This window comes from Archocentrus centrarchus, chromosome 21 (assembly GCF_007364275.1).
Source record: "Archocentrus centrarchus isolate MPI-CPG fArcCen1 chromosome 21, fArcCen1, whole genome shotgun sequence".
Classification (NCBI taxonomy): Eukaryota; Metazoa; Chordata; class Actinopteri; order Cichliformes; family Cichlidae; genus Archocentrus; species Archocentrus centrarchus.
In genome coordinates this window covers 6,159,138-6,173,037 of record NC_044366.1, presented here as the reverse complement: position 1 = coordinate 6,173,037, position 13,900 = coordinate 6,159,138, and the positions used below count along the sequence as shown (strand labels likewise).

The window sequence follows — 13,900 nt, the reverse complement described above, 5'->3', positions numbered from 1 at the left end:
TTGTTAATGATGTGTAAGATTAAGTGGGTCATCACTTTAATGTTGTTACTACCAGAGAATCACACTAAAACTTACAATCGGCATACTTAAAGAAGACCTATTATGCATATTTCAATCTCCATATTTTTTCTCGAACTCTACTAGAGTGCCTTTTCATGATTCAAAGTTCAAAATAATCTTTATTTATATTTTACTGGATGTTGGTGCAGCACCACAGCCTATTTCAGACAACACACTGTCAGAAACAGAAACTGTTTTAGCTCCTCTCCCTTAAAGCTAAGCATCAAATGGAGCCAAAATTAGAAGAAAACACTATAAAGCCTGAGCTTTTAGCTCATGGGGAATAACTGTGAGTATCTGAAACTTTGGCTATGTTTAATATGAGAAACAACCATTATATACTGTGTATACAGTATATACATTATTATATATTATATAGACACACGGTAAGGAATAATATACAGTATGTTCCTTATTTGAATAATTACCCACCTGAGACTGAGGCAGATACTTTGTTTATGCATAGTCTACAAATTTTGAGTAGGGTGTGGTTTGGGGCTTTGGAAAGGCCACTTCAGAAGCTTGATGTTAGCCTGCTTTAATCCTTCCCAAACAGTTTCAATGTATGTTTGGGACCATTGCCCAATTGTGTCCAAGTTTCAAACATCTAGCTGTTAATTTGAGATGAAGCTGAAGAATTTGGAGGTAGTCTTCTCCCTCTATTATTCCATGCCACCTTGTACTGTTTGTCCAAACAGTACCACTGGCAGCAAAACAGCCCCAGAGCATGATGCAACCACCACCATGCTTGACAGTTTGTACAGTTCTTAGGTTTGAAAGCCTAATTTTTACTCCTCCAAACATACCTCTTGTCATTGTATCCTAATAGCTCAATCTTTGTCTCCTCTAACCAAAACTTTTCTTCAGAAGACATTTGGCTTGTCCGTGTGGGCAGCTGCAAATTTCAGTCAGGCTTGACGGTGTCAATTTTGGAACAGGGGCTTCTTTCTTGGTTGGCACTTTCTCAGTCCATGGAGATGTAAAACTTGCTTCACTGTGGACAGTGATGCTGGTGTTCTAGCAGTTTCCAGTTCATGGCAGGCTTGAACCTTGGGGGTTCTTGGGTTCCTCCTGAACATCCTAACCAATTTCCTCTCAAGTGAAGGTGACCGTTCAGGTCTTTTTCCAGACCTCGGCAAAGTGGAGACACATCTGAATAACTTTTACTTATATACAGTTGTTTGAGCTGATCATCTTAGAATCTGCAGTTGTTTATAAATGGCTCCAATAGAGCTTCCCATGCTGGCAAAGAGAAACCAACAGTTGTAAGATTGCTAAGATGACGTTAATAGGCCTTGTCAAGTTAAAAAGGCGTTATAGAACCTTCAGCATCACTTATGAAAAGGTTTAAGTGAGTGTATGTATATATTTAAGTGCTTGACCCTGTGTAGATGAGAGGAAATCTAAATTAAATTGAAATTTGTGCACCCAATTCTTTTTTTTAAGTAATTAAAGATATATACTTTATAGTCATTCCAACCTGGAAAAAGAACAGAAATCATTAAAAGCCCAAAATTACCATGACATTCAGGCCCATGATGAGTGTATGTAAATGTCTGATCACAACTGTACGTTGACTTAAAAAGCCCGATTGAACTAAATATTTGAAGAGGGTTTGAAAAGGTAAAAGCTGATTTGTTCTTTATTTGATTAATTCCTGTGATACTAAAGGCTGATTTTTCTTGTATGTTTTATCTTTCCAGGCTTACACAATTCAGGGACAGTATGCCATACCACACCCAGATGTGAGTTCTTAGTCTCTTGTTTCAATCTCATTATTTTTGCGTTTTTATTATATAAAAAGCAAACATCTGATTGCACCAGTTCTTTTGAGGAAAGCAAAAAAGTACTCACACTTTCAAAATCACTGCCTGTGGATAGTTTAAGATTACATTGTGGCCGAACTATCGAAAATATCTGTTTGATTACAAACCAGTGACTCCTGGTGTTAACGATCAAGACAGTAATGGCAGTTTTGATGTAGACAGCTCTTTACTGTAATTCCAGTGGACCATATAGTCTCCATTAATAATCTGCCTTCATCTGTCCTTGTCGTAAGAGCATCTCAAGAGCTACCTTGTGTCAGATCCACTAATTCAAAGTTGGGCAATGATTGATGCCAGTGGAGGTGGTGGCTGACGGTACAATCACTCAAGTATAGGCCTGACACCCTCTTCCGCCCTCATTAAAACTCCTCTTAAAAGGAGAGGAAGCCTTTAAAGCATCGTTCTTCCCTCATTCTGGATGGAAATGATATACAGCAGTTGATGGACATTCTGTGACCATATTGGGTGGGAGAGCAGCTGCTCTTACAATCATATGAGTCCTCTGTGAGTAAAAAGTGCCATCTATGGTAATTGAGAGGGTGAAAAAAAATGATTTCCTGCAATTAATGTTAGCGTACTCACCAATGGGTCCACGTTTTCAAAATCACATTGGAGAATGTTAAAATTACAAGGAAACAGGTATAACAGAAAGGAAAGAAAAATCTAATTATCTAATATATTGCATCTCCATGACAGACAGTCATCCTCTCTCTGTATCTCTTTTTCTCTTACTTTTTGTCCTCCACCACCCCGTGTCATGGCCTCCTTCTCCTCACCGTTTCTTCACTCTAGTTTTGGTTGGCTTCATTTCTTGGTGTGACCTGTGTAACAGTAACCTCTTAGTTCTACTTTCCCTCCTAACCCTTCAGCAGTTGACCAAGCTCCACCAGTTGGCTATGCAGCAAACCCCCTTTACCCCTCTCGGACAGACCACCCCTGCTTTCCCTGGTACGTACCCACAAGGCCCAATAGAAACTTCCTTCTCTTTGCATCCAGAGAAACATTTTTCTCTTTCCCTACCTTGCACCTTATCTGTATTTTGGCACAGCATGTCTTGGCCCCTGTGGTTTCTATCTTTCTTTGATTTGTCCATGTATGTATTTTTCTCTGATATTTTGCCAGTGAGAGGAAAAAAGTGCCTCCGGGCTTCCCTTTAAAACAATGTATTCCAAACTGAATTATCTCTTGGCAGCAGGGCAAATTATTTAGGCTGTTAACTTTCCATTAAGGATGGAAACTCTAATGCAACAGGTTGGCTGGTTCTGCAATAATAATCAGTCATATCTCTATCTCTTTTATAGCTCTTGGTATTAGTCTATGTGTATCACGACCTCTGCATCCGTGCTTGCAAACAATCAAATAGAGGTCTCATGAGTATATTTTTAGCCAAAAGCATTAGCCATTATGCATGCAGAGATGCAAACTTAGCATTTTGAGGTCATCTGTGAGATTTATGTAGATCCAAGGATTTTCGAAGAAGTCCGGGTGGATAAGAAACACATCCAAAGTTCACCTTCTCTTTGGACTGCACATCTCACTCTATCTCAGTCATTAGTAGCAAGGTTATAGGTTTTTGTGTAGGCTTCTTTTCTCTTCCATAATTTATTCTTTTGACAAATTCTAACTTGTTAGGAAGAGCTCAAACAGGAAGTTAGATCTCTTGAGATTAAGTATAACTTTTGAGACAGTATCCTGGGCTGAAATAAGAAACATTAAATCAGGATATTTTATGATGCCTGGGTGACCCAAAGCTCCCAGAAAAAACCCAAACAAGCACGGAGGGGGACAAATTCCACACAAAAGGACCCTGCACTTGTTAGAACCCAGGATGTCCATGGCCTGAGGCAACAGTGATAACATAACTTATAGTTCTGCACAGATTCTGTGTAGCCTTCGCAGGGGAGCAATGCCCTTGCCAGTATTTATACTCGTGCTGGTGTGCCTGTGTTGCTCTGCAATTTTAACAACAAAAACGGTAATCGTTGGTGGAGTTTCTCTCTTCGAGTTGGCATCAAAAGAAGAAGCACACAGGACCGTGTAGAAGGACACACTGATACTAACTGGGCTAATCACAATCACTGCGGGTTACGTTGACTCAACATGTACTCAACATTTCCAGGGAGGCGCACGTGAGGTTACTGTGTAAGTTCCAGTGAAGGATTTCAGGAGGGTTTGCAGTTATGGCGTACTTGTGCTATGGATTTAATGCTGCAGCATAAATTGCACTTAAGCCACCATGCTGCTTTTATTCCATTTACATCCACATATCAAATTCTGGAGTTCTGGACAACTCAAATAACATTTTTTCCCCTGTCACTCTGCTCTGGAAACAGTGAAACAAGCCTAATGGGTGAAACAGAGAGCAAAGGAGACAAACTAGCCACTTACTTGCCGCGAAGAGCCGATTAACGCCAAGCGTATCACCACTGAAATGTCTGATCAAACGCACTCTGAATTACCATAATTAAGTAAGCTACTATAACCTGAGCTCCATCATATGCTCTTGGTGTCTTCTTGAGTTTGACTTGTAGGTGTATTCAGCCCACACTTCTATTGATTCCTCATGTGTTTTATGTAGGGTTATTTTACCCCATCATAGCAGCTGTGTATCTTTTCATTTTGTCTCCTGGGCAGCCACACAATGTTCTTTTTTTTAAACCCTTGCTGTGCCTGTCTTCATACCAGTACATGGAATGAGTAACTGATTGAACAAAGTTCATGGACCCTTTTCTGAATGTGCGTTTGTTTCCTCTTCTCTCCAAGCAGAGAATTTCATTTAAAGGTTTTGCTACAAAATAAATGAACATTTTAATAATTTTGGAAACATGCTTTTACTGTATTCTTTTTCACTTTCACTTAATATAAATTAAATGAGAGAAACTGATACCGTGCCAAAGCAACAGTCACTAACAGTTAGCTTTGATTAGCAAAAAAAGTTGTTATACTTTACCAGATATTACAGTACCACCCTGAATGTGAAGCCAGAATAGGCAGATTAGTTTAGTTTAACACTGCTGTCTTGCTGTAAGATGGATTGTGTTACCAAATGTGTTACGAAAACAGCAAAGTTCCTTGTAGCGATTATTCTGCTGAAGTATTTATATTTCTTATACTTTTGCTCCCCGGCACAGGTTTGGATGCCAGTCCACCAGCTAGCACCCATGAACTCACCATTCCTAACGATGTGAGTAATGCTGGAGAGTTTTTATGAGACAGCCTTCTGAATAATACAGTCATGTGAAAAACTAAGTTCACTCTATTATATATTAGCTTGTAGAACCCCCTTCAGCAGCAGTAATTTGAAGTAATCATTTTCTGTTTGATTTAAGGCCCCCTGTTCTTAACAAAATTGCTTCAGTTCAGGTTTGCAGGGATTTGTTTATGCACAGCTCTCTTAAGGTCCCGCCACAGCATTTCACTCAGGTTGAGGTCTGGACTTTGAATGGATCACCTCGATTCTTTTCTTTTTCAGCCACTCTGTAGATTTGCTGCTGTGTTTGGGATCATCGCCCTGTTGCATGACCCAGTTTCAGGCAAGGTTTAGCTCTCAGACAGATGGCCTCACATCTGACTCTGGAAAACTTTGGTATGCAGAGGAGTTCATGGTCGAGTCAATGACTGCAAGATGCCCAGGGTCTGTGGCTGCAAAGCAAGCTTAAATCATCACCTCTCAACCACAGTGCTTGACACCTGGCTCAAGGTGTTTGTGCTGATATGCTGTGTTTGGTTTTCACCAAATGTGGCGCTGTGAATTATGGTCAAACATCACCACTTTAGTCACGTCTGTGCAAAGGACATTGTACCAGAAGTCTTAAGGTTTGTTCAGATGCAACTTTGCAAACCTAAGTCCTGCTGTTATGTTCTTTTTAGCAAGATGAAGCTTTCTCCTTGCAACTCTAGCAAATAAGCTATATTTGTTAAGTACTTTATGTAAACACACACCCAAATGTTCCAGACCAGCAAACTACCCTAACTTCTGCTTTTACATATGCTGATGATCAATTAATGAAGTGCACTTGATTAGCAGCGCCTGGCTGCTACTTACCCTCTTAATACTTATGGAACAACTGCTTTGAGTCCTACGGGAACTTTGTTTTTCACATGACTATATATGTTTAAAAACATTATGTTTTCTTTTCAAGTTTTTTTCTTCAATTTATTTAAGTGTTTATAATGTTGACAAGATGTTGGAGAGAATATTGATCTAAGTGATTATATTTTTAATAGAAAGGATGTCTGTTAATTAACTAATAAATACTTACAAATAACAAGTGCACTGAGATATTGTCTTTTTAAAACTGTGAATGTTATAAGAAGAAATAATTGACATTACCAACAGTAGTCCTGCAAACCTTAGTTCTTAATGTTGGCATAGCAGAATAACCCCACATGCTGATCTACTGACCATGCCATCATTAATCAAACTTCTAAAACAAATTTCCTGAAAATAAACTTTCTATTTCATAAGCCATTATGCTTCCCTTTTTACTTAAATATAACTGGCATTATGTATAAATACTGTAAGACAGCACAGTGATTGCCTTGCTTCAGATTCAGAGACTTTTGCTTTTTTCCCCCCACAGTTAATAGGGTGCATTATTGGACGCCAGGGCACCAAAATAAATGAGATTCGACAGATGTCTGGGGCGCAGATCAAAATTGCAAATGCCATGGAGGGCTCATCAGAACGTCAGATTACCATCACAGGGACCCCTGCTAACATCAGCCTGGCCCAGTATCTCATCAATGCCAGGTAACCTTTCAAGTCTTTTGGGCTAAAGATAAAAGTAACATCTGAATGACCATGCTCGTAGTGAAGATCCAAGGAAAAAACTCTCTCTCTGATTGGGCTACTTGGAATGAAAGAAGAGTACATAACATACAATATTACATGCTCAAAAAAATGTTTAATTGCAGTAAATATAAAATATAAATTCAATCCCAAATGTTCCTGTATTTTCTGCAAGAAACATAATTTTTTTTAGCAGCCGTGGGTCTTGTTTCAGCTTGTATAGGCTATAAAATCAAAACTGCTGGATATCTTTATGTGTCATGTGACACTGCAACAATTAGAAACATTTTTTTGGAGGATATTCATGTCTTTTATTGAAGTAGATACATGCAAGAAATGCTGGGAAAGCTAGGAGGGGAATGACATGCAACAATCACAATTTTTTTTTTTCCTCAATCCCACCATTTAGAAAATTCAGACTATATTACAATAATTATACAATTTACTTACAGTATGTGTTTATACATTTATAACTGTGGAAATATGTTATTTGAAATACTGGCTGAGCCATTACAAATTTGGCTCAGGTCTTGGTTAGAATGGATTATATATGTGTTATCACTTCTGAGTATGGACTCAGTAATAACATCTGAATGACCATGCTCGTAGTGAAGATCCAAGGAAAAAACTCTCTCTCTGATTGGGCTACTTGGAATGAAAGAAGAGATGTGACAAGTTTAGTTATGACACTGACACCTTGATGAGTCACCAGGAAATACACAATATCTGTCAGATTTACACAAGCAACAGATAAACCCATGAATAAGGTGGGCCATGCTGATTTTGTTTTATGGTTGTTCCTTTTCACTTTTGTTCCTCACTTCCACCCAAGTGCAGACGTTAAAATGCAGTTTCTGGAAGAACACTCTATGTAAGTAAGTGGCTCGTGGGAGCAGGGCCAACTACTAGAAAAAGTAAGCTGTGCCTTTGGACAGAACCTGCAGATTAGTAAATCGAATAATCAATAAATGAATTATCAAATGTTCAATGCTTACCTCAGTTCACAACGTTGGCCAACACGAAAAGGTATACAATCTCTGCAAGCTTAATTTAGCAGATATAACTACTGTATGATTGGGTTTTTGCTCATAAGTTATCAATGAAATAAAAAGCAAATTACTCCAAGACAAAAATCTGCTAAATCCCATGCAGGACAAAATGAACAGGGGCTGTATCGTAAGATACTATACATACCAGTAAATACTGTGGAAATTTTTCTTGCCATGCTCCACTACCTCTGTTTCCCCTCTATCCACTGAAACCTCTAATTCATTATCAACAGTGAAAATAAATGTGAAATCCGCAGCTCTGAGAAAACTCAACGGCACTGATGTCCACAGGCTACCTGCACCTCAAAGTCAAATGTTATCAGCATTAGCGCAGGAGAACCCACATGTTCAACACAAAGGGATTTTATGTTTTTGACTTCTAAAGGCGCTTTCAGAGAACAGTCCACAAAGAAACTAACGGCTACTGCTTTCCCGCAATTCCGATGGCAGGTTCAGGGACGTGGCCGCCATGTGGAATGACCCCTCATCCATGACAACATCCTGAAGTCTCCACAAATCTGGTTCTGTTTTCAGAAGCTAACATCAAAACCACAACTTCACGATTAACCTTTATGTGTTATCCTGTAGGACTTTCCCTTTTGTTGATTGTGAATATCACTTCAGCATTAGCCTGTATTGATACCGGGGTTTGTTTTTAAAAATTGATGTAGCAAGTGTATTGATAAAAGAACAGTTTGCTACTTTGGAAAATATGCTTATTCACTGTTTTTTTTGCAGAAATTTTGAGAAGAAAATCAGTAACACTTTCTGTATTTTAAATATGAAGCTATAGTGAGACAGCATTTGGCTTAGCTTAAAACACAGCCATTCCTTAAAGGAAACAAATCCACAAAGAAGCCACGTCTAAAATTGCCTTTGTCCAGACCTGTGGACTCCACATGATTTATCTGGCGATGTGACATGAAACATATTTGCAGAATATATAGAAAATGGTCCAGTGGCTAATGATTAGCTAATCAGGGCCACTGATGCCAATCTTTTGTCATGCATTGTTGAGCTGTGTGCTGGAACAGGGATATTTTAAACAATTGGTGCACACCTTTTTATATCATGCCCCAAAATGGGAATTGAATAACAAATGAAAGAACACGCTAAGAACACGCTCATCAAGCTACAGACCCCTGGGCAAAATATGTTTGCGTGTAGGCGACAATCACAAAAGTCATGCAGCCACACTGTGAACCAAACTGGTTTCTTGATAAGTTCTCGTCTGCAGGAGGACGTCAGCCTCAACTGCTGGAGCAACTACTTGGGCATTGCTTCTTCCGTGGGCCCCCAATTGTGCAATGCCCTCTGGGTATTTGTCCAGAATGAACATTGGATAATCCGGCCTTGGTGTCGACCAGTGACTTTATTTAGAGAAGAGGGAGGAGTGCTAAGTTATCAGCTAACATTATAACACTAGTCCATAGACCTTATAGGTGCAACCCAGAGACAAAGATAGCCGCTAACTAATGTTAAACAACAAACAAAATACCAGAATTTCATTCACAAAACTCTGGAGTCATTTTTTTTGGATGGTCTACGATTAAGCACACCTTTAAACATATAACTGGTCTAGAAAATCTCCAAAAGGCACCAGCAACCAAGAGGGATGAGAAGTCCATTTCAGTGACTTGAATCAGTGGAGATGAGACCTAGCAGGCAGCTACCATCTATAGCCATCCACCAGTCAGATCAGTCAGTATTAGGACTCTTGCTTTCCCCTGGCATTTGGACCTCACCTGGCTTCTATATATTGTCACTGTTGTTTGTCTTAAATTATACTGACAGTGGTTTATTGCTGAAAAACAACACTTTTATTTCTTTAATAAATAAAATAAAGTAAAGTACTTGTACATTTGTCAGAGAGTACCAGTTCCACATTTCTTCAAGACTGGGCAGCCTACATGTCTTCAAAGATTTGGAGTTGAGCACACTGTTACTTTGTATCATAGTTGAAGCAGTCATGCCACTACTACATGAATTTAAGCCAAATGCAGTTTAAATCCAGTATATAAAGCATCACTCCTTTACAGTTGTTCAGAAAAGAAAAATTTAGCTATAAAATTTTTTTGTTTGGTGCCAGGCTGTAAGCATGTTTAAATGTTGTAGAGTTGGATATTGTAACATCTGAGTCTATGGAAAGTGACTTTTTAGAACTCTTGGAGTCCGCCTCAGGTTGTTTTGTCGTCAGTTTTTGCCCCTTCAAACTTGACTCAGTTCGTAAGCTCTGGAGGTTGAAGCTTAGTGTTGGATTTAAAGCAGTGTCAGATTCAGATGGATACTTTGGTCTGTAATTACTGATTATGGGGAAATCAAATCTTCCTCCTCTCTTCAGACCAAAGATAAAAAAGGAATGTAATGGAGAGTGTTGATAATTACAAACACGCCCAACATTACATTAAGTAGTAAATTTTAGAGGTGCAAGTAGGTGGATTTTGTTACCTTCTGACAGAGCCAGGTAACCTGTTTCCATCTGTCCTCCTTTCCTCCAGCTTCACATTTAATGAACCCACATCAGAATACCACTGATCTTCTCATCTTACTTTCTGCAATAACAGAAACAAGCATATTTTTTTTTCCAAAAAAGCAAAACTTCTTCAACTATTTATTTAGCATGCTTCCTTTCAAGAATAAAATTGTGTTTCTTTTTGGTATAGTTATATTAGATACATTTGCCTATGAAGTCCTCTTGTGTCATTGTCTACAAAGGATAAAATAATTTAAAAAAAAGGGAAAATAAAAAACAAAACAAAGAAAAAAAAGGCAAGACACACGAGCGCTACCGAGCAATGCTGTTAGGAAGAAGAGTGATGTGATGCCTCTGTGAGAGAGTACAACAGTTGGATATTTCATGCCACCATGGTTTTTTTTTTTGTTTGTTTTTTTCATTTTAGTTCACTGCATGGCTTCATGAGAGGGTTTAGTACTGCATGGTTATGTAGCCATACTGTATGTGTTTTATGTGAATGGGTGCAATGAGAATACAGCGTTAAGTCTCTGTGAAAAAAAATATGCCAAGCAAGAAAATTAAAAAGGCAGCCATTGCAACATAACTTTCACTGCCAAGCGAAAGTTCTTCTTTCACAGTTGTTTTATTTTCTGTCTACCCCCACCCCTTCCCTCCCCCTCCTCCTCTTCTTACCTCCCCTTCCTCCCCCCTTCTTCCCTGAACTGTTTTAGGCTGACGTCTGAAGTCACTGGAATGGGCACACTCTAATTTCAACCCATCTTTCCTCAGTGCATCACATGACCCTTGAGCAAATGGCATTGCACATAATTTATTGATTTCTCTGTATTTGATATTTTTTAAGTGACTCTAACTTTGATTATTTCTAGTACTTAGTGTAAACATGTGTATCTGCACTGTTACTAGGACTCCTCACACCTAAATCCATGTCTTTTATGTTTCTGAAAGGCTTTACTTTTTTGACACTCTAGTATCTTCCATGCCATCTCATGCACTGCATCACTCTGTTGTACCTCACGTTTTATAAGACATCACCATAGTTGTTCTTTGTCTATAATGCAGGCACTTAAAAGTTAATACAAAGTAGACCTAAGTGTTGGTTTAACAATTTAAACTTAGGTTGACCCTCCCCCAGCCTCACATCCTTATACCTACCCATTTTTTTGACTACTAGGTGGAACAATGAATTAATCCACTCAAATGTTCAACAGTTATACAATTTACTTTATTCCAGTTCATTTCACACTGATTTCATAATCGATGAAATTAGTGCTCTACTGTGTGCCTGTAGACACTTGCCTGTTTTTCCTAGCATTGTATGTACACTGTAGAATGATCTGCATGACGCACAAAACCAACTGCATTTCACATTCATTTTAAAATCAAACAGGTGGAACCAAATGGAAATGGAACGGTGAAAGGGAATGGGATGGATGCATCACTCTGACTCCAGCCTGAAATGACTGAGGGTGTAAGCCAAAAAAAAAAAGAAAAAGAAAAGAAACAACCATGCTAATGCATAAATATCAGCCTTTCAGAGTTTCTTGTGAGACCTGACGGAAAAGCGGAATATAAAAATGAAACCATATCAAGTAAATGACTGGAGCAAAGAGTGGAATTCAAATGCATGTTTTGAATAAAGCCCTTTTTATTCACCTATACTCCACCACCATATAAACATGTTATTCATATTGCTGTGTCATAGCAACTGTGTATAAGCAGCATGGGCCATATGGAGCGATTAAAGAACTGTCTAGTGCATATTTGCACTCACATGTAGCTCATTTAAAGATTTCGTTGTAAATCACAAGAGCTGAAAATCTTGTGGGTAGTGTCCGTACAGACATTTGGTACAGACTGGTAGGAAGTAAGCCATGTTAGAAACAGAACATGTAGTGTATTACTGGTAAGCATGCATGAAACACTGGGATATTTAAAACTCTGGAAGCATATTTTTCAATGTATTTACACATGATTAAGTTGTTAGCCATGCTTACATACATATATGTATGTATAACTGGCTATCTACTGCAGAGAGTTATGTGGGTGGTTCCACTGATCTTGGTATGTGTTCACAGGGGCATTTTTGGAAGCGAGGAGTTGCACTCACTAGTGCTGGACACTTGATGGGTGTGCCATTAGGCAGTGTCAGTGTCCGTGTGAACACCTGACGGCCTGCTTAATTTGTCCTATATTATGGAAGTAGCATGGCACAAGAAATAAGCCATTCAGTGGCACAATCTATTTAGTTTAATTCAATTCACATTTATTCATTTAGTGCCAGTTCTAGACAGTATTAGTGGAAGAACCACATCAAACTAACAAACCCCTATAAGGAAAAATTTGGCAATGGTGGGGAGGAAGAACTCCCTTTTTAACAGGAAAAAAACCCCAGGGAGGCTCGGGGGAGGGGCAATCATCTGCCAAGATGGGTTGGGGGTTGAAGAGAAAGAGAAGATTCTGGAACGATATCTACAGTTATTATGATTTCTGACATGAGTTTCCAGGGGCAGCGAGTCACGCTGGATTCAATTCAGTTCAATTTGATTTATATAGCACCAAATCCCAACAAACAGCCACCTCAAGGGGCTTTATATGGTAAGATAAAGACCATACAATAACACAGAGAAAACCCCAACAATCAAACATCTCCCTATGGGCAAGCACTTGGTGGCAGTGGGAAGGGAGAACGCCCTGCTAATAGGAAGAAACCTCCAGCAGAACCAGGCTCAGGGAGGGGTATCCAGCTGCTGCAACAGGCTGGGGGTGGGGGGAGGGATTTGCATAAAGAAGTTTAGACCAGTGCATCTCAACGTGGGGTCCAGAACCTATTTCCTAGGACTTCATAAAAAATTAGCTGAAAAATAAATTGTTTACTGTTTATTTACATACTGAGGTGAATCACTGTTTCTCACTGTGTTACAGAAATATGTATAAGTGCATCTCTACACATGGGGGAAAAGTTACTCGTACAAAATGCCTGCATTGTTTTTATTACTCCTACCCACAGCATTTTTTGACCAACAAAAACTGATACATGACAGATATATCAGTTTAATATCCTTCTTAACCCTGGGGGGTAATAAGGAGGATATGCAATAAAGTTCTTGGAATTTTTTTCTTCTCTGTAGAGGGTCTCTGACCCCAAAAAAGGTTTGAGAACCCCAGGCCTAGACATCAACTTTATGTAAATGAGAAGCAATCATCTTGACACGCTGCCACTTGAAATACATAGTGATGTTGCCAGAGTGCACTGCACAGCTGGAGCTGCTTAGATAGACAATGGAAATGACAGATCCTGTGGACATGTACCATGACCTCCAAATGGACACCCATTCTTTGGCCCTGTTGTTCAATCTAAAGCTGAATGTACTTCAAAATGTTGTAACTAAGATTTACATGTCAAACTGGGTTATGATACTTACACGGGTGTATTTTTAATCAGGTACATCAAAACTGAATGATGTAAACAGTAGAAGTCAAATAATTATTTATCAAGCGTTTTATAATTTTACCAGGTTAAGAAGGTCATTCTCAAAATATGGTTGTTTCAGATGATGTATTTAATAAATACCAGCTTATTGCACCAGGTACATACAATATTACATGCTCAAAAAAATGTTTAATTGCAGTAAATATAAAATATAAATTCAATCCCAAATGTTCCTGTATTTTCTGCAAGAAACATAATTTTTTTTAG

At 38.8% G+C, this 13,900-nt stretch overlaps 1 protein-coding gene across 14 annotated transcripts in view; it reads left to right on the top strand.

Moving 5' to 3' along the window:
- The window catches only part of pcbp3 (poly(rC) binding protein 3), a 97,401-nt gene extending 85,713 nt beyond the window's left edge, over positions 1–11,688 (top strand). For 5 of the 14 annotated variants that reach the window (XM_030757678.1, XM_030757675.1, XM_030757677.1 and 2 more), the window contains 5 exons: positions 1,764–1,805; positions 2,756–2,834; positions 5,018–5,070; positions 6,470–6,639; positions 8,178–8,347. In XM_030757678.1, the coding sequence (XP_030613538.1) occupies positions 1,764–1,805; positions 2,756–2,834; positions 5,018–5,070; positions 6,470–6,639; positions 8,178–8,232 (399 nt within the window). In that variant the 3' untranslated portion in view covers positions 8,233–8,347. The other 9 variants (XM_030757688.1, XM_030757682.1, XM_030757687.1 and 6 more) reach the window with 7 other exon arrangements.
- The last annotated feature ends 2,212 nt before the right edge of the window (positions 11,689–13,900 follow it).